The 27,651-nt window shown below is 41.7% G+C and overlaps 1 protein-coding gene across 1 annotated transcript in view; it reads left to right on the top strand.

Annotated features, from left to right (window-relative positions):
* The window catches only part of ppargc1b (peroxisome proliferator-activated receptor gamma, coactivator 1 beta), a 47,490-nt gene extending 22,692 nt beyond the window's left edge, over positions 1-24,798 (top strand). Inside the window, exons 2-12 of the mRNA XM_066649723.1 lie at positions 9,803-9,988; positions 10,781-10,993; positions 14,254-14,367; positions 16,644-17,559; positions 18,583-18,628; positions 19,085-19,149; positions 19,882-20,350; positions 20,724-20,793; positions 20,912-21,030; positions 21,129-21,253; positions 21,857-24,798. Coding sequence (XP_066505820.1) covers positions 9,803-9,988; positions 10,781-10,993; positions 14,254-14,367; positions 16,644-17,559; positions 18,583-18,628; positions 19,085-19,149; positions 19,882-20,350; positions 20,724-20,793; positions 20,912-21,030; positions 21,129-21,253; positions 21,857-21,948 — 2,415 coding nt within the window. The 3' untranslated portion in view covers positions 21,949-24,798. The remainder of the gene's footprint in view (positions 1-9,802; positions 9,989-10,780; positions 10,994-14,253; positions 14,368-16,643; positions 17,560-18,582; positions 18,629-19,084; positions 19,150-19,881; positions 20,351-20,723; positions 20,794-20,911; positions 21,031-21,128; positions 21,254-21,856) is intronic.
* Positions 24,799-27,651: the final 2,853 nt, after the last annotated feature.

Below are 27,651 nucleotides of genomic sequence, written 5' to 3'. Positions count from 1 at the left end.
CCTTCAAACCTCTGTACGCTGAAATTGTAGATTGCTTCTATCTGGTTTTATACTGTGGGTGGTGCTTCTGTGGAAACACACCTCTAACCCGTGTTTAGGAAGCTGAGCTATGGCTCATAGAGCACAGCACAAGGACACTGTGCCCTCAGGTGTATTTTACTCTCAGCTCACTGGAGAATGATCATTTAAGAAAAAAAAAGACAAAACAAAACAGTGCCTTCTGCCCAATGCATAAGGGGAGCCGGCAACAAAAGCATTTTAATTTAATTACTCCCTTTCTCATTCGCAAAGAGCGAGCACGAAGACGGACACTATCTCAAGCATGTGAATTAGAGCAAGCTGGTCTGATGCCATCTTCCTTGACTGTCCTGACTTGGGATCTGTCTGCCGTTACCTCAATATGAAGCAGCTCATTTCGCATCTGGAGCCCTCTCTCCGTTGTAACTTCTCCCATCAGCCAGAGCAGTGCATGTCCCATGGAAGCATGTCCCCTATAAAAACTACTCAGGCACATATTTAGCAATATGCTATGGTTTTGCTCCATTTAAATCTCTCCCTTTCATTCATCATAACATTACAGTGCAGCTGAGACATTCCTCCCTGACCGCTTGAGACGGCAGCCTCGTTTCTGCCCAGAGACAGCGCATGCATTGTCCTGCGACTCCTCCTCTGCTGTAGTCGTGACTGCAGCAGGTACAATTACCTCAGTACCTCCTAGGAGCCTCTGGCCCCTGATGGCGATAATATGGGACTCAGGCTACAGCTTCTCTGCCAGGCCTGCAACACTGTGCAAGGAACATGTGACTCGCAGAGGGCAGCCAACAGTCTTACATGAGGCTCGGAAACTGGAGAAGTGCTATAGTGCAGCTCCCCTGAAACAGATCTGGCCTGGGAAGCACAGGAGTGCTGACAACCTTTCGGATCTCCCGCTGATCCTTCATCCACGTCTTTTAAGTAACCTGCAGGCCAACGCTGGCTGCCGATGCTTAGTCTTACTTTTTATTCCTCAGTACTGTCATGTGCTTTCTGCCAGCTACATATTCTGTTTCCATATTCCAGAACTGTGGCTGACATTGGGATGCTGTGGTTCAAAATGATTGAAAGCTGTTTATTAAAAGCACAGATAAGGTTCTTGTTAGTGTTGACACTTAAGACTGAAAAAGTATTCTACAACCTTTGCTTAGAGGTTCCTGTAGAGTTCTGAGGTTCTGATGATGTATCCAGTTCTTGAAGGGTTGTTCCGTTTTGAAGGGGAAGATTTTAAACACTCCGACATGTAACTTAGTTCCAAGAGGCAAGATTGGAAAAAAAAGGTTTAGGAGTAAAATTAAGAAATAGGATTCACCCTTAAGACCAATTTACAGTGAAGGCAATGCATCGACATGATCTCCGAACACCTGACATGCACCTCTCTAGAAATGTAACCATGTGTCACACTGGCACAGCACAATGACGGTAATTGGTCAGTAGTTCGACGAACATTGTTTAAGTTGAACCGAACTGAAGTCCAGAAACATGAACTTCTCTTCTTCACACTAAAGAGATGAATTCAGCAGCAAATTTGTGGCAAGAGATTATCCTTAAACATGGTGTGGATGTTGGGGATGAATAAAACATGGACATCTCTGGGGAAAAAAATATTTCTAAGAAAAGCGGGACCACACGGAAAAATGTGCTGGCTTTGTATATGTTTCATTCCTAGCACTTCATGTAAACTATGCTCTGTCCCAAAAAACGACCTAATTCATAAATAATGCACTTTAAAGATTTATAAAATCTGCTTGAGACCTAGTGGTGTGGAGGTGTAATTGCAGACAACAAGGCGGAAGTATAAATACTCACAATGGTGTAGGGATCTTCGTAGCCTACAACGCTGGCTCTGCATTGAGTCAACGCAGTATAAATTGGTCTTTAGACACTTGCCCAGATCGTTTTTATCTGCAGTTCACTAAGGCTACAAAACAGGAGTAAAATCTTGTCTGTAATTGGTGCTCTGACTATCCTGAAGAAAGCTATTTTCTGTTCGTAGCCTCTGGGGTGCTGCCTTTGTCATGCTGTTTTTAGCTAGCATGTCTGGCTTGTACTGCGGCAGGTTCTGTGGACAGATTTAGCCTGTGGAGGAGGCTGATAGGCCTTGACAGACCACTGTTTAGATATGATGAGCACCAAACCTTTGATGAGCATGAAAGGAATCATGAATTAATAACCGTTTCTGACTATTTTTCTGTTGTCTTATCTGTTATTCTCCTCAGCTGACCGTTAGCATTAACACTTCTCTCAGTATATATGTATATCAGGTTAACAGAGGATCTGTGTCAGCTAGCTGATCCTTATTGGCAGCGTCCAGAACAAAAGGAATTATTTTTAGATAGCAAGCATAATCCTAAATTAATTAGACATAAGAGCTGATGTGCAGTGGAGGTAATGCCAGTGAGATTGCATGTTATGCATTTAAGAACATCCTCTGGGGATTCACCCTCAGCACTTCCATGAAAGCTCCATGCATCAGGGGCTTGGGGAAAGAGCAGTCCTTTCCTTTTCTCTGCAGCCTTGTGACTGCCTTTCTGTTTTCTCCCTCCAAAAGACTTTGGTGACTTTTATTTTTTATCTAGTCATGTCTTTCTCGTGATCTTCACACCCCAGAAGATAAAGTAATGACTCCTAATTAATTAGATATTATCAGTATATAACTAATGTTGCCAGGCCTCTGAGCTGATGAATGAGACAGGTTATGCTGGTGTGTTTATTAGAACCAGATGCGCTAAACAGACATGGCTATGGATTTTTGACAAACTCTTGTACTGAGATGAAAAAGGCCGCTTGGGCTCAAACATTGATAGCTTTTTTTTAAATAACTTCAGCTAAGTCAAAATTGAGGTCACTACACCTTCACAGGAATTGTCTCTTGGTTTTACAATGAGTCATATTGGGGAGGGGGTGCTAATCTCTGCAGGAACTTAATAAATGTGGCCTGACATGACCCCTGTCTGAAACAATTCCTCCAGAAAACCTACTTTTCTGTATCTGGATTCTTCTCTCATTAAACTTTGTCATTTCTCATCTCTTGTTACCCTTATACGCTTAAAAACATGAAGTGTCTGTAGTTTGTGATCATTATTTTAAATAATTACACTACAGTAACAAGCATCATACTTAAGACATGTGTCAGGAAGGATGTAGTGATTGGGATTGTGTAGAGTAGAAAGAAGAGCTTAGAAACAGAGAATGGAACACAATAGAGCCAGATTGGTTCACTTCCAGCTCTTGGCTCAGGATGCTTCACTGACTGTTTTCCTTTGGGAGTCAGATCAGTAAAGAGCATTGCCACGAACCAGATCAGTGTTTGAACAACTAGTTAATCAGAATAGTAAGGAGACTTTGACTTTGTTGATTTAAAATTCATGAATGGATAGAGGACCACTAACTCTTATCTATTTCTCTTTATTGGGCTGCATTTATTTTCTTGTTCCTTTCAGATGTGAAGTCTACAGAAATGAATTGGCAGTCTATCAAAAGTGCTTTTTTCTAAGAGACCAGTCTTCTCTAATCAGATCACATTGTTTTGCAATATTTGAGGGTGCAAGGGCTCAGGGATTGACCATCTTAAAAGCCTACTTACCCACCCACTCAAGCCACTGTTCATGTCCTTCGCTCATACTCAGTACGCCTCTCAACTTCCAAGACACAGACTCAGATTGACTACTAATCTGAAAACAATTAAGCAGGATTAAATCTGTACTTCCTGAACCTCCCATGTCAGATTTATCAACCTTGATATTGGAATGTCATCCAGACTCTCAGTGAAAAGCAATACTTAGGACGTTAGGAGAGTTAATGAAGATTAGAGAAATGGGTTTGTGTCCCACTGTCTCTTTCTTTCAGTTAGTAGATTATCCTGCTCTGTGCGTCTGACATAAGTGTGAATGGTCTGTACTCTGGGGTGAACAGAGGCCAGAGCAGGCAGCCAGCCCAAACACAACTGAATTGTCCTAGTTTTAATAATCAAAATCCATCAGAGCAGGTGAAAAATGGAAAGCAGCAGTGAATAATTAATGTGCATTTAGGCCATAAAAAAGTATTTGATGATGAAGCTATCGTTAGCTGCTTTTATTTATATATATATATATATATATATATATATATATATATATATATATATATATATATATATGAGAGGGGGGGGGGCATTTTGAACTGGAACACTAAGAGATATGCTATTTTTAATCACTCTCTATCTATCAGTAAATTTAAAAAGACCAAGCCAGGCTTTAGATAAGAGATATATGTAAAGCACCCTCCTGATAGCATACCTGTGCCCAGTTTGGGTAGAAGCATTCTTAAACAAGGGGTTGTAGCTGCCAGCAAATCATAACCACTGTTAAGGCCTTGTATTCATTCGACTTACTTAACATTCTGACAGACTGGATCCCTCCTCCACCGTACACGTCTGCCCCAGATCATTCTTTAACTGCCCTACTTCCAACAATCCGCAGTTAATTTAGACTTCTTTTCACGCCTGTGCTGGTGTGCTCCTTGAGAACTACCCAAGAAGAGCAAATTTAATAAGTTAGCCCTCACTTAAAGCAGGTAATGGGATGTGCCATCAATTTAGCATTTTGTCCAATAGAAATGCATTGGCCAGAACCACCTTTGCTTAAGACAGGCTAACGTCTTTTCCACATTTGCTGTCATGTGGTCTGGGTCCATCCTGCTGGGGGAAGTCAATGGACAGGATGTGCGCCACCTCAAGGCTTCGCTGCAGGAACATTGGCTGGCCCCATGTGGCCCTTGCACATGTAAATCCTGGAAACATCTATCTCCTAAAGAAGAGTTGTAGAACTCTTCCTGTCCGGTGTGGTCGGCCGGCTTTTTCTGGACAGGGCCAAGAGTGAATCCATTTAGCAGTAGCGGCAGGACTTGTCTGGGAGTAAGCTGGAGGGCTTTGTGAGTTGGAGGATGGTGTGTGTATGTGTGCGAGTGAGAGGCACTCAGCCTTGGCCCATCTGCATTTGGCATGGGCAGCATTTAAAACCTGGCCCGTCACAAGCAGCTTGTGTAAGAGCCAGTCATAAGACCAAGGATAACAGCTATATATAACGTACCTCAGATAACAGTAGGCTCAAAGGGAACAGGGCACCCAGATAAGAGCCTATTAACTTGCAGGACATGAATGAACCCTGCATACATTTGGTCAATCAGAGCTTTTTCTTTCTTTCCTGTCAGTGACAAAAATTCCAAAATAAGAGGGGCTAATATTGTGCTGCTCATGGCATTTGTGGAAAAAGATTGCTCTCGAGTTTTTATTTTACCTTTGCTCCCTATGTGGTAATCATATTTCAGCACCTTCAGAATGTTCTGAGCGGCCTCCTTTCCTGCTTTTGTCCAGTAGATATTAAGTGACCTTGCTGCTGGTCAGCTACCGCTCTTTGTCTCTGGTAATTTGAACTTGTATGACTGTGTGTTCAGTGCTGGTTGTAAGCCAATGGTCAGTGTGTTTTTTTTTCAGCATGTGGCTTGACTTTGTTCATGCTGCAGTATAGCTGACATGAGTGTGAATGTCCTCACAGGTCGTATGGTGGGTTGTCTTTGTGCTACTTATCTCGATGCCCTTCAGAGGAGTGTTGCTTAATGTACACACTTAGCAGCAGCCCTCACTTACTGGTGACGTTTAATAGCCTCAGACTCTAAATGTTAATGACAAAACACAGATGGATTCGACATTTTCCCTTTTCAGAGAGGGCAAGAGCTAAAGGTCATCATTAGAGCCATCGCAGACAGCACATATAAATAATTCATTATTTCTGACAATCATCCAGTGCATTACTGCTTTACGACAGCTAATTTTGAGCCTCACTTTCTATAAATTTATGTCTACACAGCAAAGAAGAGCACAGAGACGTGAGCAATAAGGGACATAAATGGAATACCACTGTTTTAGGTAAATTAAAATAGTTCACTGTAGTGAAATTGAATTTTTTTACATGTGTTTTAACCAGATATCGACAATGCAAATGTCTTTTTTTTTAACCATAATCATAAAAAAGCAATGCTTCTCTATGATGACTTTATAAGCATCTACATAGAGTATTTTTGCCGGACTGCCTACCAGGCTCATTTTCGCATACTGACTGATTGACTGGCTGACTGACTCCTAAATTTGAAACGTGCATGTGTGAGTAGGAACTGTTAGTTCAGACGTTTTTCACAGAACTTAAGGTGGTGTTACTACACTGTCTGGTGTTAGCTCAGCCATATTTCACATTCCAGTTTGTGAACTAAATTTGGAACCGTTTGGCACATTCCCATCGACATAAACTGGTTTGCAAAATTTTTTTCCAGCTGGAACCAAAGAACAGTAGGTTCTTCTGAGCGAACCATGACTGAATAATAGGAAATAAAACAGGAACACACTCCATTTGTGTGTGTTTCTGGGATTGTGTTTGGCTTTCTGCAGGAAAGCTTGGAACTTCGCCAACTTTACACATGTATTATATCTCACAGAGAGAGGAGGATTGCTGAATTTGTCTTATTTCACGTGAGTGTGTGTCTTTGTGGTTGGGAGACATTTTGTGGCATAAACTTCACGTGTTTTACTCTAACCTGTTACATTGAATAAAAAAGTAATTGTAATTCTTAAAATCAACAAAATGTTCTTGGTCTTCTTTGTTCTTTGGTGGTAAATCATTTAGTATTTATCTTTAAATAAAATGAACAAGAAAAACACTGATGCCTGTGTTATATATTATGAACAAAACTTTTTTTCCTTTCTGCATTTCTGCATGTAAACAAAGACATTGATATGAAGCACCAAAGAGAAGGTTATGTATTTTGAGCTTTCCTGTTTTGCCAGAAACACCTCTGTGACAATGGCTATATTGTTAATGGTAATCTGGTTAAACTAGGCTTGCCTAGTTTCTCTTTGCTCCTGTGTTAACCAGCATTTGAACTTTTGTGGTTGGTGTTCTGTGTCTGTGCAGTTCCTTGTGTGTTGACCTTAGCTTTTTGAATTATGGCGCTGAACCTGTAATTTGTAATTGTAATGCCACACAAACGTGATGAGCGGTTCTGGACAAAGGCACTAAGCCTGTTGCTTTACTGGGGTGAGATAGTGGCTTTATCAGTCTCTTAGTGTATCGGTAATGGGCAGAATGGGAGGGAATCCACAGCTTCCACAAATAAGGTCAGGCAGGGCTGTTGGTATGTGAGTCACACCTCGGCCGCTTGCTTTCTCGTGACACATGGCTGATGCCAGCTTGTCTGATATGCAGGAGACACCTTTGAAACACTGAACACTGAGAAGCTTTGTATTTCCAGCATGTAGTGTGAGCGAGAGTGGATGTGTGTATATGCATGCATGTGCTACCGTGTGTGTGGGTGTGTGCATGCTCACTGAGTGACCTTAAACCTACAGAGCCCAAGGAGCTTTTTATTGATTGATATTGAGGCTCTCCATAACAGACAGAGCATGGTGGGCTAGAGAGGGCGGAAGAGGGAGAAAGTGGAAGGAGCAATGAAGAGAAAAAAAGGTCAAAAAGAAGACAAAAGTGAGAAAGGAAATGCGAGGCGCTGAGGGTATGTTGAGATTGATTAGCTGGGGCTTGGCCACTCCAGTGAGCTGGGGATAAGGGTTGGGGAGAGGGGGGTATGGGGGGTTAGCGTGGGGTGGGGGATGACTCAGGGGCACGTGAGGAGGATGTGAGGAGAGTACTAAATGCAACAGCAGCAGCAGCAGTGGGATTGAAGGTTTGTGTGTGAGAGTGTGTATGGAGTCGGTAAAAGCTGGATGAACACCTGCATCAGCTCCATGCTCACAATCAGGATTTTCACACACTGCACTGACTGGAACTACATGCTTACGTACAGCTGATCCAGAAATGCTATCATCCCAAAGTCACATCTCAAAATATCTTTCCCCAGCGCTCTGCATTAGTGTCAGATTCAATCAGAGTTATGTTGAATGGCTGATTACAAACAGAGATAGTTGTTAGAAGGCTTAACAGAAGCACCACAAATGAGTATAATAAAAGACCACTGTTGGGATGATAATCCATTAAACTAATAAAATCTTTTTTTTTACTATTTACCTGGAGTACACACCATCTTCCACATTTTGGAGTATGCCAGGACCAGAACCTGAACTGTAACACCCACATACATATGTCAAATGTTGCTTTTCCACTGCATGGTACTACTTGATTCTACTCGACTCTACTCAGCTCTACTCACTTGGTTCCTGGTTGGTTTGCAAAGTCCCCCAGCTTTGGAAACTACAACAACGGCAGCAGTGATGTGAAGAACTGTTTACATGTAGCGTATTCGCGTGTTGCTTTTTGAGACCACATCTCTTTTACGTTCAGAGAGATCTGCGGAGTCTTTCGAATTAAGACCATGGCTTAATTGTTTGAGCTGCTGTTGTGAGTCTGATTAAAGAATATGCTCGCTACTGTAGTTTGGAGAATTTACAAGCAGCTAGTTTCTGCTGGATGTCTGGATTTCACTGACATCTCTTGCTGGCCAATCAGTGCTCTGCAATGTTTACACTTCACATTTAGTCCAGTCTGGTCATGTTCAGCCTAAATTAAAAAAAGTGCCTTCCATAGCAGTGAACATACAAATACAGAAAATACAGACGCACACATACTAGTGATTAGGGTCAGTGAACGTACGCACCTGGAGCAGCGGGACCTGTGGATGTTGAGGGAGGAAAATGTGCTGTTCCTTCAGTCCCCACTGCCCTGAGGTTTACTCCTACTATCCAGGCGATCGAACTTGTGACCTTTGGGTCCCAAGTCCCAAAGTGCTTCCCTAACCTTCAGGTAGACAGGCAAGGAGATTTCAAAGAAGAAAATTCTGTTAGAGTCTGTAAATGTAATGGAATGTGAACTATAATGCATTAATCTACTTCAGTACAGGGAAAAAGTATTTACATTGCTTTACCCCCAGTGCGGTAAAAGCATCGCCTTATTTAATCATGGCCTGATAGCATATGGCTGCTCTGTTCAGTGCAATTTCAGGAGACAGCCACTGGTAAACAGACACTAACACTGAGTGCCTCTGTGTGACTTCCTAACCACTTGACCAAAGCTAGTCGAATTGAATGGAATTGGATTTGCTCCGTGGTCGGCCTTGTGAAACAGAGAGGAGTCAGTGTAGTGCAAGAGCTCATCAAGAATGCATCCGAGTGGCCCTATAGAATATTCATGCTTTGACCTCTTGTAAAGGAAAAGTGGCTGCAGGTTCACCCCACCATCACAGAGAATGGCTTGTATGATGAAAGTGAGGCCAGCAAAGCATCTACTGTACACATCAGGATATAGTGAGAGAAGATGTGTGGTTTTTCTTGTCCACCCCTTGGGGTTTGGAGCACTTCCCTTCTCACAGTACTTACAGTCTTGCACACATACAAACATGCACATACACACAAACCAAGACTCTTGCTGTTTTACTGCTTGTTCAAGCCCTGTATGTGGTGTGGTGTTCTTATGAAAGTGTGGGTTGGATAATTTCGAAGGTGTGTTTTAGTCCGGTACAACACTCACTTCATTAGTGATAATGAAGTTGTGCTGAGAGTGCAGGCTGGCTCATATGACTCTTCAGCGCTGATAATACCCACTGCACAGCCGTTACTCAAGGCAAAAATGATGCAGTTAACACACCACAGGGCCTGCTTATTGATTCCTCTTAGCATTCAAAGCCAGTGTGTATTATTAGAGATGGTCTTAAGGGAAAACGTCCTTTTGATCTAAGCCCAGTGACCTTACTGATTCTCTCTCTCTCCTCTCTCTCTCTGTCTCTTTTTCAGTATGGGGAGGAGGAGGTCTGCTCTGACCGCCTGGACACCGACTTCCCTGACTTCGACCTTTCTCAGCTGGACGCCAGCGACTTTGACTCAGTGAACTGCCTCAGTGAGCTGCACTGGTGCAATGACCATTCAGACAGCTCCCCCGCCTCCATCCAGTACAGTGCAGGGGACCCAGAACTTTTTGAGGTCAGACCCCACACTCTCCATCCTCAGAAAGCTCTGATCTAATCTTAGCATATTTCACAGCTATTCCCACCAGAAGAAGCCTGGCTGGTCCAACTACTATAGTTGATATGAGAAACTAACCGTGCTTGATCTGGCTCAGTGTAATTACATTTGTTAAACTAATAGTGCTTGATCGTGTTTTCGTGTAGTTGATACGAGATCTGAACCCAAGCAGTCAAACTTTAGATAGTACCTTCTCAAATGTGAGATGATGGAGGTCACATCCAAGTGCACTGGACTGTTCCTAGCGACAGCGATTGATCCAACGTTTGTTGTATCCAGTGCTAATTCACTCATCACGTCATGTAATTCTGTGCTGCAATTGATTTTTAGGCACTGAGCAGAGAAGATCCCTATAGAGGTTTATTTTGAGATGCAAGGGAAGTCATTGATCTTCAAGCCAAGTTCAATTAACCTTCAGGTGGGGCAGAACTCTGTAAGATGAGCCCTCAGTGTTTCCTGTGGGACAACCCACCAGAGCACACTCAAAATGAGCATGAGCAATGCCCCAGACAAGAAGAGACTATACGGGGCAGATCTCAGGAACACAGAATTTGTAGGTACAGACATGAGTTTAACTCAAAAGAGGATTTCAGCAGCTAGTGCTTTGCAAGCCAGGGGTCACCTGACCTTGAGATTGATCCGGTCATTCATGATAATATAGTCCCAGAGACAAGTCTCACATGAACTTTGAGTAGAAGTCACCCACAGCAGATGGCCTTATACCTGACCTCTCTCTTTTGCCTTCTACAGATAGAAGAGGAGAATGCGGCACTGCTCGCTGCTCTCACAGACAGCCTGGACGGCATTGTGGAGGATGGGGTGGGGGGTCTGTCTGTGTTCCCCTCACTGGGGGAAGACCCCGAGGAGGAGGAGGAGGAAGAGGCGGAGGAGGAAGATGACCTCCCATTTGACAGTGAGCCATTTCCAGGCTCGCTGAGCCCAGAGACTGAAGACACGTCTCTAGTAAGAACCCTTCCTTCCTGTTTAAGGTGGATTTGGATGGGCCTCTGACTACCCCTCAGCATGGGTATGATAGGCAAAAACAGGTCTGAATTTTTCTCATTTTGGGCTTTTCAATTCTCTTTAGAAACCATTTCTAATAAAGAATACTCTTCACATGCAGGGTGTCGGAGAACAGCCACAACTTACTGCTGTAGTCTGTAGACTATTCTCTTTGTTTCATCTCATACTTCTCACTCTCTTTTTCTCTCTGAAAGGGGTGCACCGATATATTTATATAAGTGTTTTGAACACGAGACAATATAGTACACTTAAAAAAGGATGGGCTTGGCATATCTATAGCTATAAAACCAGACATAGCTGTTCTAGTATTTAATAAATGGAGGAATTAAAACCTCTGATCTTCCATATGTGGAGTGGTGATGTTATCCACTTTTCTGTTTATTTCAGCGACTACATTAGTGACTACATGTGCATCAGTGCACATACAGGCTAAAACCATGGAATATAGCTTTAACAATCGGTTGTATTTACGGACTGTAATTCCAGTTAAGTTTTCCCCCACCTCTCAGTGAGAAACCACTGGTATATCGTGCACCCCTCCACTCTTTACACCCCCCTTTCTTTCTTTTAATCTCTCTCCCACTCCCACCCTCTTTCTTCCCAGTCCAGTCCCCCTCTGCAGTTTTCACTCCTGTTTGTGAGAGGCTCCACTGTCCTTTCTGTAAAATGTCACTTCCAAGAAAAAAAGATGTTTTTTTCCTCTTTTTTACTGCTCCCCACAGTCCACTCCAGCCGACCTGTCTGCTTCAAGTGCATTAAGAAGCTCCATGGACCCATTTTGTTTCTATTCCATTTCTGTGTTTTTGAATCAGCATGATGTTACACTCTGCCGAGCAACATTAGGGCATTTTTTTTCAGTCCATTAAATGAATTATGAACTCACAGTAGAATACCTACTTACATTTACTGCTTTACTGGCTCTGGTTTCATTGAAGCCAACACAAAGCCTTAATTTCACAAAGTAGGAGTCCAAATCAACCGCTGGATTCAGACTTTATTAAAAGGCCTAAAGAGGACTCGCTTTGTTGAAGGTTACAAAGGTCTTATTGTTGCCTCAGTGAAAGCAGCTAACTCAATGCCCCATACCTTGGCTACTGCCACTATTTGGTCTTGAACAAAATTGGACTAAATTACAGGATGGAAATTGGAACAAAGTACCTTAAGTAAGAGAAGCCTAGGGGAGAGGGAACATGTTCTTTAACTGATAAAAATGGGCCATGTTCATGTCTTTTTACTTCCCAAAATGATATTGTTTTAAATAATATAGTCATAGTTTCACTTTAGTTGCCCTGTTGAAGTAGTACTGTAGTAATGTACTGTAGTAGTAGTGTTGAAGTAGCATATGTTTAAGTCTTCATGTTTTCCAAGTTTGAGCTCAGCCCCCAGAATGCACTTCTTGTTATTATTATGCTTTAATTTAGGAGCATATCAGCAGTACAGCCTCATAAATTATGAAAACATTGCTAAACAGCCTGAAATTTCTAATAAAATGAAGTGGACGTTTTAAGGTAATTATAATATGGGGATGACACTGAATTGCAGGATTAAGCCAAAATAAATAGAACTCAATTTGTGTGCAGCATTTTTTAATACAGCTAGTAAATCATATTCATGTGTAGAACAGTGATGATACTAAATAATGTGAGCTCATAAGGCACAGCATGTACCATCAGTATTTATTATCCTTCTCACTTTTTCATGGTTCATTTGTAAATTGTGCCCTGAAAGATGGAGGATTATTTCTATGTATATCATAAAAATGCAAAACAGCTGCTCCTCCCATACCTAGCCCAGACAGATGTGTTTCTGTGGGTTTATTCATATACCTCTGTGGCTTTCATCTTTGGTTCTGTATATTCTGTATATTCCTGCCATGGATATTTTGGAGTTTTACTTAGTCTTAAAGTTGTTGATACATTAAAACTTTTTTTTTAATTTGTATATTAATATAATCTTCCCTGTCTGTAGGGACAAAAAAATACATATAAAATGTAAATGTATCCTCTACAAGAAATAAGCATTATATATTGTTCTGAAAATAGTAATTTAAAAAAATGATACTCCCTATATTTCAGTTAATTAAATCCAGGAAATATACAGTAATAATGACTTTTATTCTTTTTAAAACATACGAAAAATGATTACATGGGGGGTGCTCAAATATTTGCATATGACTATTAAAATATATTTCTATTTCAGAACATCTTGATAAATTATGACTTTCATTATCATCATATTCAACAACAGATCTAATTCTGCATCCCCATGGATTTAACACTAGGGTTAGTTTTGCCTGTGCAGGTGTAGTAGGGTCCAGCACGCCCTCTGCTGACCAAAGCCACACGTGTAGCTGGACCCCATGAATGAGGCCGCTCTGCTTTAGGAACAAGGGGTGCATTGAAGACCTAGGGGCAGCGAAGGGAGGGAGAGAGCCAGGCGCATGTTTTCATGGCATAGACCAGGCCATGGTGTGCCGGCAGTGTATTGTATGGTGAGATGGAAGCCCCTGGTGCCTCTTCGCTTCCTTCAATGGGCCCTGAGAGGCATCTCAGGCAAAGCTGCCAAACTGGCGCACTATCTGCAGCCACGGCAACTCAAGCATCACGAGGGGGATATTTTCCCTCACTGGTTTCATCATCCCCTTTCAGCATCCCGGATGTCAGGCTATACTTATTCAGAAAGAGAGCAGGTCGCTAACCTGCTCTCCATTTCTCTCTCCCCTGTGTTTTTCATGTTCTAAGACTGGTACAAGCAGGGGATTGCTGCCACCACCAGATTTGTGTCAGCTGTTGATTCATATGCAGTGTTATGTTTCAGTGATGAAATAGAAAAAATGAGAAAAAAAAAAACCATGAAAAATTCCTCCAACACACAGCAGCTCAAACGCGTTGGATGCCCAGTGGAGCTCGGCATTAACATTGCTGTTTGATATCACTTTCCCACCTCCGTGCCTCCTTGCATTTTGATGCTGTGTTTATGATGCTGGCTTGTTTTTGGCAGGAATCAGGGAGAGAACGCTCCATGTGTTGATGTTGTGTTGCGTGGCTGTGCTGAGTGGCATGCCTGCTAATTAGTTGTCCCCTCTCTCTCTCTCTCCCTCCCTCTTTCTCTCTCTCTTCCTCCTCTGCCCCTTCCCTTTCTCTTGTTCTATCTCTCTGTCTTTCTGTACTCTCTCTCTCATTCACTTTCTCCATCCACAGCTGAAAAAGCTCTTGCTGTCACCCCCAAATGTGCCTGTGGGCCTGGACTCACACAGAGAGAGCAACACGCTCCGCAAGACACAGCAGTACAAGCCTGTCCGGCCCATCCTGAAGGTGAGCTGAGGAAAAGCTTTTAGTGTGTTTTATGAAGATTAATTAATTCTATCGATTGCCATATTATTCATTTATTTATTGAGCAATTTTACTTTTCCTAAGTTTCTTCTCATTGCCCTCATCACAGTCCTGCCATTATTCAAAGCAAGAAGCAAAGAAAGACACAGTAGCAGCACATTATAACCACTCAATACACACCACAGTCTTCACATTGAATTATATAATATATGGCCAAATGTTACAGACACTTGTTTGTCCAAAATTTCCCAAACGAAGACTTATTATAAGGGCTTTGTCTCTCTTTATTGTAGCAACAGCTTCTGCTTTACTAGATAGCCTTATGCTAGTTGTTGGAACATTTATTGTGAATATCTGATGGCATTTATCCATGAGAGCATTAGTGAGGTCAGGTGCTGATGCTGGACTATTAGTCCTGGATCATAAAAACCACTCCAATCCCAAATGTATTGAGTGGAGCTCTCTCACTGCAGAGAAAGCAACTACGCCAAAGCCTAATGCTGAGGAAGCTTTATACCTCTCTAGCTGCCCCTTGATATTGAGCATGCTAACCTCAGGCTCATGTTCAGCTGCTCCAGTGCAACCCATTTCCTTTAAGATCATACCAGCTGTGTGTGCACAGTTTAATGTATTTGTCCACAATAGATGCACACTAAAGTATGTGAAATCACAAATTATAAAACTAATCTAAAGAAATGTAAGACATGTCATGTATTTTAGCTTCCCCAGCAGATTCTCATACACATGATGTGAAAAGGCAGCATATTGCTGCCACCAAATTAAAGCCTGCATCTGAAGGTAGAACTGTGGAACAGGGGGTTTTAGAAATGCAAAATGTCACGCCACGTCTCTGAGCCTTGGTGTATTGTAGCAAGGCTGAGGCGAGCACAGCATTAGCGCTGACTGTGGCCATCTGTCACAGCAAAGCCACGGCCCCCAGCGGGCTAAAGGGCAACCCTGCCTCAAAACGGAGCTTACATAAAGTCTGGTTCTCAATCCAGCTCCTCCTAGCCTGCTCCCAACATTGCCACATTTATCACTGTAATTTCTGGGCATGGCAGACACCGATGTGGGGTGCAGAATAACTCTCAGAGTAATTTAATCCTTTTGATGGTTTGAAAACTGAGAGGATGTGTTGGCTTTACTAAGTTGCAAAAAATGATTCAGCACAATGAACAAATGTGATATTCTTCTACTAAAATATTGTGTAGTGATTGGATTTTAGACCAGGTAACACATTTATTGTAAACTATGTCCAATAACTATTTGGAAGCTGGGGCTAAAATGGCATAGTTGTATACTGTGCTCTGGTGATCTACGTTTACTAATGTGTTTTCAGTGGTATGCTAATAATTTTAAAGGTATATTTCCTAGTTGTTTCTATTTGTTATTATTTTTACATATTAAGATTATTCAGAAGTCCTGCTGAATTTAAAAGGTACTGCTGGTGTTAAATGAACAATCTGCACCTAATGTCAGGTAATAACATCAGCTCGTCAGAATACTGAGGGTAGCTTGTGCAGTTTTTTCTTGGTGCATTGGGTAAAGCCACTGACTGTGCAGGATCCTAGGATTCAAATCCACATAAATCAGTAAGAACTGATGACTATGGTTCCCCTGCTGAGGTAGAGCGCAGATCTCTAAGGACTGATGCATTCAGATCGACTCAGCTGATGTGGATGCAGGACATCACAATGTATCTAATCATTTAAACACACAACAATTATGAAACCATTAGATGAGTATTTTACATCAGAGCTCATACTACATTTAGTAACAACTATAGAATTTAATCAAATGGGAATTGGTCCAATTTTAGAAAATATATGGCTACTGTTCATTCATCTGTATCCACTGTGTTCTAGTGGGCAGACAGCCCAGATGACTCTGTAAATGTAGAGTAAATAGGACCTTGGCCTTTACAAGGTATAACACAGCTTTAGTTCATAACACTAGCTGAAGTTAAAATAGTGAAATGGTTGCAAAGCTATTCAAGAGTAACACCATATTTTGTTTTAAAAGGTTGACTGCATTAACTTTAAACCCTAAGGGCCTGTCACCAAGTCCAGATCTCCTCTAATCCCTCTTATAACTACATATATCACATTGTAGATTTATAGTGGTTATGGATAATTACAGTTATTTTGGCATAACTGAATAATAAGCCCAGAGTTTAAGGGGTTACATTCTTGATTGAGTGATTTAAATGTATTTAAATGTATGATGTAAACGATCTTTGTCCCCTCGTCTTTCTGCAGAATGAGAGGACGTGTCCAACAGAGAGAAAGCAACGAGCAGTCAGACCTGCAGGCCGTCTCTGCACTGAACTGCACCGCCACCTCACAACCACCCCAGAGGCTGAGCACGAGGGCACTCCCTCGGCTGACACTGAGGAAGAAGAGGAAGACGAAGAAGAGGATGAGGAAGAGGACAGTGACTCGGAGGAGGAAGAGGAGGAGGAAGAGGAGGAGGAGTCAGGATCCAGCAGTGAAGTGGAGACCCCAGCCTGCCCTGAGCCTCCCAAGCCTCAGTTCACTTCTGAGAAGGAGCTGCACTCTGTGGTGGAGCTGATCAAATACATGCACACGTACTGCCTGCCCACACGCAAGCAGGCCAGCTGGGACCGCAAAGAGCGAGAGGCTCGCAGGGCCAAGGCCGACAACCACCAGGCTCCTCGTAACGGACCCTCCAACTGCTCTAAACCTGCTGCCCAAGTGGTGGCCCCTGTGGTCAGCATTAACGGAACCAAGCCCAGAAATCCTTTCGCCCATCGGAGGGAATTCAAGACCCATTCGCTACTCAAGGAGCTGCTGGAGGCTGTAACCTCCTTTGACGTCAGCAAGCCTTACAGACTGAACAGTCCTCCCTACAGCAGAGGGGCTGCAGTAGCCCTCCAGAGGCCCAAAACTGAGCCCAAAGAGTCCAGCAGTGAGGGCTCGCAGGCGCCCACCAAGCGACACAAAAGCCCCGAACCCGAAGAGGAGGGCTCTTTTTCTGTTCGCCGTTCTCGCCGTCTGGCATCCTTTCCCAGCCGCTACGCCAAAAAACCCAGACCCAGCCGTTCTGAGCCCTCCAGCGAAGAGGAGGAGGGCTCAGTGAGACCCCCTCCTGCATTTCCTGCTGATGACAACACCCAGAAGACCCCCGACAACCCTAACTCCTGCTGCACTAATGGTACAAAATAAATCGCTTCTGCTGTTTTACAGTGTGATGGGTAATGTAAATGTTCTCTCTCACGAGCACTGGCTCTCAGACCTGGCACACTCTAGATTTTCCATCTGAACATGACCTGCACTTTTGGAAGGGCTTAAGTTTAAAGATGCAGTAAGAGTGTTTTAGTGCTATGCAGAAGCAGAAACACTGACTTTCACAAGAAAACCTTTCAGTCCACGGTTCTTAAATTAATTGATTTTGTAAATATGATGTTAAGGTGTGGGATATTTTGTTACATTTAAAGCAGCAGTGTCCATACACTGCTTCTAATGTAAGAATTGGGCTATTTAAGGCATGCTGACACAGGTGTTGAATTGCATACCCACCACCTCCATAGAAAAGCACTGACAGCAGAATGGGGCACTTTGGAGCACACACGCCAACCCAAGGTCCTCAAGTGGTGTAAAGCTCTTCAGCATTGGACTCCTGAGTGGTAATGTGTCTGGAGTAATGAAACACCCTTGAACATCTTTGGGATGAGCTGGAGCACTATTGCTTGACCTCACTAATGCTTTTGTGGCTGCAAGGAATCAACCACATTCAAACACCAAGTGTAAAGCTTTCCCAGAAGAGTAGAGGCTGTTAAGTGTGGACTAGCTCCTTATTAAAAGACCCATATTGTACAATTCACTTGTAATTTATCATTACACTTCAACATTTCTAGTCTAAAATACATGCATATAGCTTCATAGATTTAGTGTATATAAATATAAAAACACATGTCCTAGGAAAGGAAAATTAAATTTTGCCTGATTTTTGTTGTAATGTTGGAAGTGTCCACATACTTTTGGATGCATAGTGTAGCTGGTAAGTTGAACATGAAAAACCTTGACATGTGCAGAGCAGGGGAGCTCCTGTACTAAGACTGGGAGCTTCTTCATTAAAAAAAAATCAATACAGCTAAGTTTGTATCGTGTTTGGTGAGCTGGCTGATAATCTGTGGTGTGTCTGACCATGCATTTTGTTTTTTTGTTCTGATTGCAGAGAAACGGGCCTGCCTCTGTCTGCCGCTGACTCCTAAATCCACAGGGTGCGTGTCCCAACTCACTCATAATCTACTCTATATTGCTGGAGGCAGTCCCGCCCTAAAGCCTTAGAACGCTCCTGGACGGCTCCCAAATGACTTGTGGGAGCCTTGCAGTAACACTACTGCTTTAATATCCTGAAGCGCTCATGGTTACACTGCTCTCTATATAAGTCAGTGTCTGTTTGTTTTGCTAATTATAGTGCATTTTTTGAGTCATAACTAGTAATGCCTAGTTCAGATTTGACGATAAGTAAATTTGGGATTGAATGCTTTCCAAACATGGGCCTCTTCAGTCACTAAATCTGACATTTGTCTTATGAGTCAGCTGTTCAGACTTTCTCTCTCTCTCTCTCTCTCTCTCTCTCTCTCTCTCTCTCTCTCTCTGTCTGTCGCCCTTTACAAAGCCTTGATTTTGACTCTGCAAATTCTTTTCTTTCCCTCTCTCTTTGTCATGATCAGAGACCCTCAGTACGCCAGCAGACACTTTGAGCAGACTCTCTGTGTGGAGCTCTGTGGCACAGCAGGTAATATTGTGTTCTCAGTCAGTGGGACTCGAATCGTCATGGCATTAGGAAGACTTTGTGCATGTCTCTAGCCCTACGTTCAAACGCATGTCATAGGGGGAGGCATGTACACATGGGATTAGGTGTGTGCTCCGGAAGATAGCAAACTAAATGAATAATGAAGCAAAGCGTTCAGTTACATGACTGACAATCCTTTAACTAGACCCTTTCAGGTCATGGCATTTACACTGGAAAAATCTGAGGTGCTCATACTTAATAGGCAGAATTATTTAGATATTTCTTGTGTAGGATTACAGTTAAAATATTATTAATATCAGGAGCATGACTTTTTGGCCAATAAATTTCAATAAACTGCTCCTATAACTTAAATCATGTACCTTACATAACTGTACTGTAGCGGGGTTAATATGTTTATCTAGTTCTCTTGACTATCACACAATTATAGACTGCATTGGTAGAATCGCTATTTTCACATATTCAGTGATATATTGATGGAGTCAGACAGGGTAGGATGTAGAATTGGGAGCTTCTGGGGTTTTGAGCCCTGGTCTCTTGTGCTAACCGCTTTATCCGTGTTAGATCCAATTTGAACATTCTCAAACATGCTCCATCCTGCTAAACTGTAAACATGCCTCACATTTGTAGCGTTCAGATATGTACAGTATAATCTGTGAACCTGGCTGATGGTCCTGTGCGTTGGTGGTTTATGAGCATGTGTTGTCTGTCTTCCAGGGCTCACTCCTCCCACCACACCCCCTCACAAGCCTGTGGAGGAGGAGCTGTTCAAGCCTGAGAGTAAAGCAGAGCCCGCGGGTAAAGGCCTGTGTCTGGCGCGGGCTCAAATACGCAAGCTTCCTGAACAGACTGAGCTGTATGCGCAGCTGAGGCGCATGGGCCAGGCGGGCGAGAATGTGCCCAAGCGCTCCTATGGGGACCATGACTACTGTCTGCTGAACCTCGGCCACAGCTGCAAGAGAGACACAGAGACTCGGGACACCCAGGAGGAGATGAAAGGCAGACAGGGCGAGAAGTCAGAGAGCAAGACAGGGGAGCAGCACGTCCATACGCCCCCTGCCTTAGCCCTCCCTGACCAGGAGGAGACAGGACAGCCCTCGCCCGCCTGCTCCCCAACTCCAGAAACACAAGCCCTGTCTCCAGACTCCTGCCAGCCCCCCTCCCCGTGCCACCAGCTCACCCTCAGGTACTCACACACTCCAGCACTATCAGGGGAGATACTTATTCTTCTCAATCAGGTTTGGCTCCAATCCCAGTCTGGTTCATTTAATACTGAGCATCTGCTGGTATTTGTACACGCTTACATAATGCAGACGCACAGTGCACACTAGTACATTACACCTAGGAAAACTGTTATTCTAATTGAATTAAGATGCAGTATTTTTGTGTAGGCCAGCATTTTATTCCCCAGCTTGTAAAACTCAGCACAAAAACAGTTTTTTAACAGAAGTGCTGATCAATTAAATAAGCCATGTTCCATTGTGATCACTCACAGGGCATTAGGACATGTCTGTCCTTCTCCTCCTTATAACTCTTGTTTTCTGATTTGCTCTGTGTAGCTGTGAGAGCTCTGAGTCATGCCGTCGAGACAAGCAGAGGAATAACACTAAACATGGACAAGAGGACGGGGTAGGTTCACGATATAAGACAGGTGTAGACATTGTTAAAGAATTTATTTGTAGGTGTTATTTGTAGTTATGCTGCAGTAGCTTCAACAACACAAACCTGAATGTTCTTGGTGTTTCAGGACAAGTGCCAAGTGTTCTACATTCACAACCTGCCGAGCAGCGTTACCCAGGCCATACTGCGCAAACGATTCCAAGCTTTCGGCGAACCTAAAGACTGCCAAGTACTCGTCAAGAATGAGTATGCTCAGATTCTGTCCATTTTCTCCTCTTTCAGTTACGAAAGTCTGACACGAGAACACACAAATTTGACCTGTGTGTGTGTGTGTGTGTGTGTAGAGAGCGCTGTGGAGTCATCACTTTCAGGCAGAATGAGCTGATTCCGAAGCACAGGAGAGACTCAATGGGTCAGCATGCAGAGAACAGTGGACGGAGGTTCAGCAGGAAACGCTACATAGATCTGGGTAAGAGCTCAGAAATGGACTGAGGAATGAACTAGTGCAAATGTTAAAATATTTTTTCTGTAGTTATCTATAAAATGGAAAAAAAAAGTATCATCATTGATTACTGTTTTGTAATTTTTATCACAGCTCCTTTTTCCACTTTCACATTTATTTATTGGTATTTTGTTATAGGATCATTTTAAATGATAAAATACACTTCATCTGCATTCCTTTTGTTTATGTTGAGTATTGAGTTAAATATTTACATTTAATGTATTCTCTAATTTCGAAGTTGGGTATACATAGTAGCTTCACAGTAATTAACAATCTGCAATTAATAAATAATCCCAGTTTGATACCAATTACCACTGCCATTTGTAGTCAGGAGTCCAAATGACTGTAAAACTAATCGTGTGTTTGTGGCAGTTTGGGAAAAAAATAAAGGCTGGTTTCCCATATCTCAGTGTTGTGTGTTTTGTGGAGTCCTAGCTGCTGGGTGGATTTAGCATTGACCTATTTGAGGGCAAAATGAATAAAATAAACATACCTAATACATTTGTAATCTAAACAATATAATATTCCTGTGGCCAGGAGCTAAGCTAACTGTTCTGTTTGTCTGTTCAGATGAGGCAGGACCAGGCCCAGTGAAGAGCAAGTATGATGCTCTGGACTTTGACACTCTCCTGAAGGAGGCTCAGAGGAGTCTACATCGCTGACACGCCTTAGGGAGTGCGCCCTGCCCCACAGCGCCTCGCACCTCAGCAGAGACTCCAGCTCATGTTTACATTTTCAACATTGGAATCAGTAAATTAAAAAAAGAAAAGAGAAGAAAAGGACTTATCTCTTCTTACTGAGGATGGAAGGCCACAGGGGACTGAGGATGGAATCAGGCAATGAAACAACAGAAAGAGCTGCGAGGACGGAGAACCCAAGCGTTCGCAAGTCATTGCTGACTCAGAGCGGCTCAGGCTTCTGTAGCAACCCCTTTCTCTCTCTCTCTCTCTCTCTTTCTCTGAAGCTCTTTCTGACTCCCTCTCTCCCTTCGTTTGGTCGTCGTGACGTGTGTATGTGTGTGTGTGTGTGTGTGTTGTTTTTTTATTTTTATTTTTTGTGACCCTTTGTCACTTTTTTCAGTGGCGCTGCAACTCTCACCGTTTTTGTCGTACAAGTATATAAACAATAATTAGTAAACCTTTGTGGATGTTCAAATGTGTGTGTTACAATGACAAAAAAAGAGAAGAGAAAAAAACACAAAAATATGGAATACGCAGAGTTTACAAATCAAAAAGGAGAAAAAAAGGTGTCTTTTAATTTTAGTGCTTCCTTATTTCATCTATGCACTCAAACGAGGTAGTAGCGTAGTGGTTTCTCGCTCTCCCCTCTTCTGGCTGGGTTCTGCTGCTGGCTGCCACAAGATTAATAAGCAATGGAGCCCCAAGTTCCAACCAGTTTAGCTGCACTATCCATATTTCTCCCCCCAGCAATAGATTCAATAACATTCAGTATCTTTCAGCATTTCTCAAACATAAATCCGCAGCGGGATGTCAGCTGCAGTGCGTCCCATTTAGTCTGAAAATGTGAAACAATCTGTGTGGACTGGCTTAGCGTTTTGCATTGTTTCTGGGTGGAATGTATCCCTCACAGATCTGAATGTAGTCTCCCCTGTTGATCTGCCTTGGTTTGAGAGGTTTTCATCCAGCAGCACAGCCCATGACACAATTTCTGCATCGAAAACTGTTGGAGGTTAGCGTTGCTAATACTAGTGCTAGAGAGAAGGGCGGTGGAAACCTGGGAGGACGATATTTCCAAAGCTCAATGTCCCAAGAGATACAAACGTATCTCTACCTTGTTTACATCTCCCTGTCTCTCTCTTGTTCTTGTGCTCTCTCTCTCTCTCTCTCTCTCTCTCGTTCAGTTTTTCTACTCCCTCTCGGCTAATAGGGGAAGATTTTTCTAGTTCTTGCCTCGTTGTATCAAACTCTGATTGTTCTCAGTGTGTTTTTTGCAGTCTAAAATCTATATCCAAACGTGCTGTCTCTGTCTTTTTGTCAGGTCCCAGGATGGGCTTGGCCCCCATAAGGTGCGAGGGGACGTGAAGTCTTTTCACTCTGGCCTTTGCAGTTTGATTTTTCATGTGGGGTCCTTTTACCTTTAGCCTGTGGATCTTGTACAGTGGAGCTGTATGTGTGTGTGTGTGTATGTATGTTTCTTACACATTATCCCCCCAACCCACACCTCTTTTTATCCAATCTCCTCCTCAGCATCACACCAGGAAACTGAATGTTTACATCACTGAGAATCCTCCTTTGACTTTGAACGCACACTAAGTACAACACGCCTTATTCAGTGTTAAGGCTATAACCCAGTCAGGACGTGCCTTCTCGACCTACCCTTCTAGGCACCAGATGCTGATCGGCTCGCTTGTTTCAGACAGCAGAAGCGAGCACCGCGTCATCTTAAAAAAACAATAAAATAATAAATCATCCCACGCAGATCCTAAAAAAACCTGAATGAGTGTTTGTGCTTAGTATGTTACTACTGGGAGAATGTGCTGGTTTACATTATTCTATATAGATCTATATATATATATATATATCTAGGTATATAATGTGTACATAGCACTGTGTCTAATGTAAACATGAGAGCTCATGTGTTCACAAGCAGGTGTGTCTACCAAGGCAGAAATGAAGTGATGATAATGATGAAGCAAGTTCGAGCAATACAGGGAAGTGTAGAAAGGAATTTTATACAGACATGGCTTCATAAAAATGCTGTTGTAAAAAAAAAAAAACTATCCCTTTAGAAAAAAGTCAGACTATATTTTATTTTCTTTCATTTTGTTTTTAATAATAGTAATTAGGTAATTTCTTCTTTTGTAAAATAGAACTGATGCAATACATATTATCTAAGAGAGCCTTTCTGATAGACGTAAAGTTTTATTTAAGAGGTTGGTCCTTTGTAACTTATTCGGGGCAGTTCTTGAGAACATGAGTGTACTGTTCTGGTATAAAAATGGTGGAGTACGCAGTGGTTTAGTGGTCTGTACAATTGTCCACAAGTTGAAGTGCAAACAAAGCTATGAGAGCTGAAGTATGCTTACTAATTTCAGTATAGTATTGCCACTTTCTACTGGTACTCACACTGACGACACTTGACTGAATCCACCTGCACTGTCATGCAGTATTAATGAATTAGCATGAGTGTGAACTGTGTGACAGCTGGGTCCGTGTGTGTGTGTGTGTTTGTATGTGTGTATGCGTGCACTGTAGACCTACTGAAGCCTGAATTTGTTGAGACGGCACTAGGTTACTTCTAATGAGGAATAAACTGACAGCCCGATCTCACAAGGAGAGCCTTATAAAACAATAGAGGAAACACAGCTATTCAACTTTTATTAATAATATCTACTGTCCTTTAGAAAGTCCAACATTTTTTCTTAAGTAACCTTTTTCAATACAGCCATATTATGAAAGGTGTATACATTTTATATATATATATATATATATATATATATATATATATATATATATATAAAATGTGTGTGTGTGGATATATATGTATTTGGGTTTGTGTAGATATATATATAGATATATATAAAAATATTTAAATATATAGATGATATAATTTCTTATGAAGAACTATGATCATTTTGTTCAGCATTTAATAGCACTTCAGTACATTTCAGTGTCGATTTTCGAATGTACACTCTGCGATGATCCAAATGAAAGGAAAACATGAATAAAAACTTCCAAAGGGAACCCTCTACAAGACAAATGCAATACATCTTCATTTCAGCAATCGCTCTACAAGCTGACCAAAAAATAAAGATATATATTTGATGTTTGTACAGAAGTGCAGTACCACATCAAATCCATCCCATGAATGAATGTCTGGATCAGCCTAGTTTGTGCAGCTGTGTGTGTGTGTGTGTGTGTGTGTGTGTTAATGTATGGCTGGATGTGGGTTTGAGTGTATGCATTCATTGTTATTGTAAAAAGTAAGTATAAGTAAAATGATAAAAATGGATAAAAAAAAACAGAACATGTCACTTTAAAACATCACCTCTATTACCCTATGAGCTCATCTTTCACAAAGTGTATCGCAATATTGGCAAGAACTCGCCCACTCAGTCACCACAAACATGTACTGAGGAGATGTGTTTATATTGTCTGTACTGTATGATGATCATAAATGTGGAAAAGTCCACTTCATCCAGTGTGATGTTAAAGCCGGAGCCTGGGCTAACAGACTGCCTCTGATGTCTTTGTGTTATCCATGAAGCCAGTGATGGTCGTAGTCTTTGCTGCTTCAAGACCTTGTCTTTGGTGGAAACAAAATCAAACATCAAAGGGCATACATTGATTTCTTTTGTTGTTTCATTTCTTTCAATATCTTTACATATAATGGCTATGAATTTCACTGATTTTTCCCCTTTTTTAACTTAGTTTTTTGGTATATGGTAAATACTGCTAGTAAGATTTTATATTTTTACATATATTGGTTTTATTTTGAGTTTGTTCTTTTTTTATTTATATGCCATTTAGTTTGGATGTCTTTTAATGGTGTTTTATTTCTTTATTTTCTTTGTATTGTGTGATTTCATATGTCTTGAGAATGGAGACGTAATGCATTTCAGTATTTTTGAACTGTTAAAATCTAGTTTCAGAGATGATCTATACAGTGGAAATGATCTGATGTTATAAATTATATTTTAATTCATGTAAATAGTTTCAAGGGAAAAAAAAGACAATGGCTTCCTTTTAAAAACTGAATACATTTCTCTTCTGAGATTGTTTACATTATTAAACTGTAGAAATTGATCCTCATATACTGTAAAAGGTACATATATTCATTGATTTGCCTCCAGAAAATAAAAAAAATCTTAATGAACAACATACAATGAATATCTGAATCTCTGCACTGAACGCATTAGATACTGAGGCTCAGTTTCACAGTCGGGATTAAGGTTAGTCTTAGAAGAATGCTGTGTAGTTCAGGACTGGGCTTAATCTTTGTCTGGAAACCAACCCAGAAAATCTAGCCAAAGTGCGTCGTTGGTGTGACAAGGGGCAAAATGACAAACATACAAATAAGGAAGGTTTTTAAGTTATCAAAATAACAACACATTGTTCGCTGTTGTTAAAATACCGAATAATACTGCTTCGAAAGAGTAAATGGTTTATATATTTATTTCAGCCCTGGTCTAAATACATTTTTATGAATTTTTTAAATATGTTACAATGTTATTTACAAAAACGTAACTTAAATCTGCTCAATTTCCTCTTATCTGAGATCAGCAAACTAAGACAGTAATGTGGTCTGTGCAAAGATATGACATTTTTTGTTTTATTTCATTCTTTCCAGTGTTTTTTTATAGAGGCGTGAACTAAACACATATGTGGGCATATCGTTTGCAGTAGGGGTTTAGTGTATGCTTTCAGGGGCCACACTTTTGTTAACCCTCTTGCAAAGCATTTCATTCGAGTCTAGTGCTGAGTTCTTGCCCAGTGAGAATTAATATGTTGCCTGCTACTGGGAGAGTTCAATACTTCCCCAGAACTGTGAGTCAGTGTTATGAAATACTTCCTAGAATGAGTGTTAGGGAGCAGTGTTGTACAGATTGGAAGGGGTTTTGGTGGAGGGGGTGGGGGTGGGATTGTCCAAACCTCAGCAGCAGCTGTTCTGAAATCATCTCCTCATCCCTATTATGGGCTGCTGTGTAAATAAGAGTTGTGTGATTGGCTGCTCTGTTGAAAAATTCAGTATCCAGGCAAATGTTCCAGCTTTTAGATTGGAGCATGCTAGGCTTGCTGACCTTATAAAGGCATAATAATAGCCCACCCTAACAATGCAGCACCCAGAGGAACCAATCGCAAATTACCAGTCCACTGTATTAGGGTAGGGCTGATGCTCAAATTGCTCCATTCTCCCTATGTAGTGCACTTTGTAGGGCACAAAAAAATAAATTCTACATCAAAATACTCCATCAAACGTTAATATGAGACTATGCTGAGACTATAAGCAATGCATTTTTAGCACACTGCGTAGTTTGTATGTATGATTTGGGTCCATTTTATATAAAATAAATTATTACATATCTAATAAAAATCACCCAAACATTATATTTTATGTCTAATTTATGTCTTGCAGATATCCTTTTATATTTTGCCATAAGCTGCATGACTCCACTTATAACATTAAGTGCACAGTTTGATGCGTTGTACGCTGCTCTACATAAAAGCTATTTGAGACAAAGCCCAAGTCACATGCATGAGCGTGAACCTCTAGATGTCACAAGGCTCGTAAGACGTGCTTGTGACTGCAGTTCTGCAGTGAGGTAGATACAGCCACAAAAAGCCATGACATCAGAGCCTGCTGACGTGCCCTGACTGCGTGTGTGAGATGACGTCAATGCTGTA

This window comes from Hoplias malabaricus, chromosome 17, assembly GCF_029633855.1.
Source record: "Hoplias malabaricus isolate fHopMal1 chromosome 17, fHopMal1.hap1, whole genome shotgun sequence".
Taxonomy (NCBI): domain Eukaryota; kingdom Metazoa; phylum Chordata; class Actinopteri; order Characiformes; family Erythrinidae; genus Hoplias; species Hoplias malabaricus.
The sequence above is the reverse complement of the archived record's forward strand: the minus strand, read 5'-3'. Positions and strand labels throughout refer to the sequence as shown.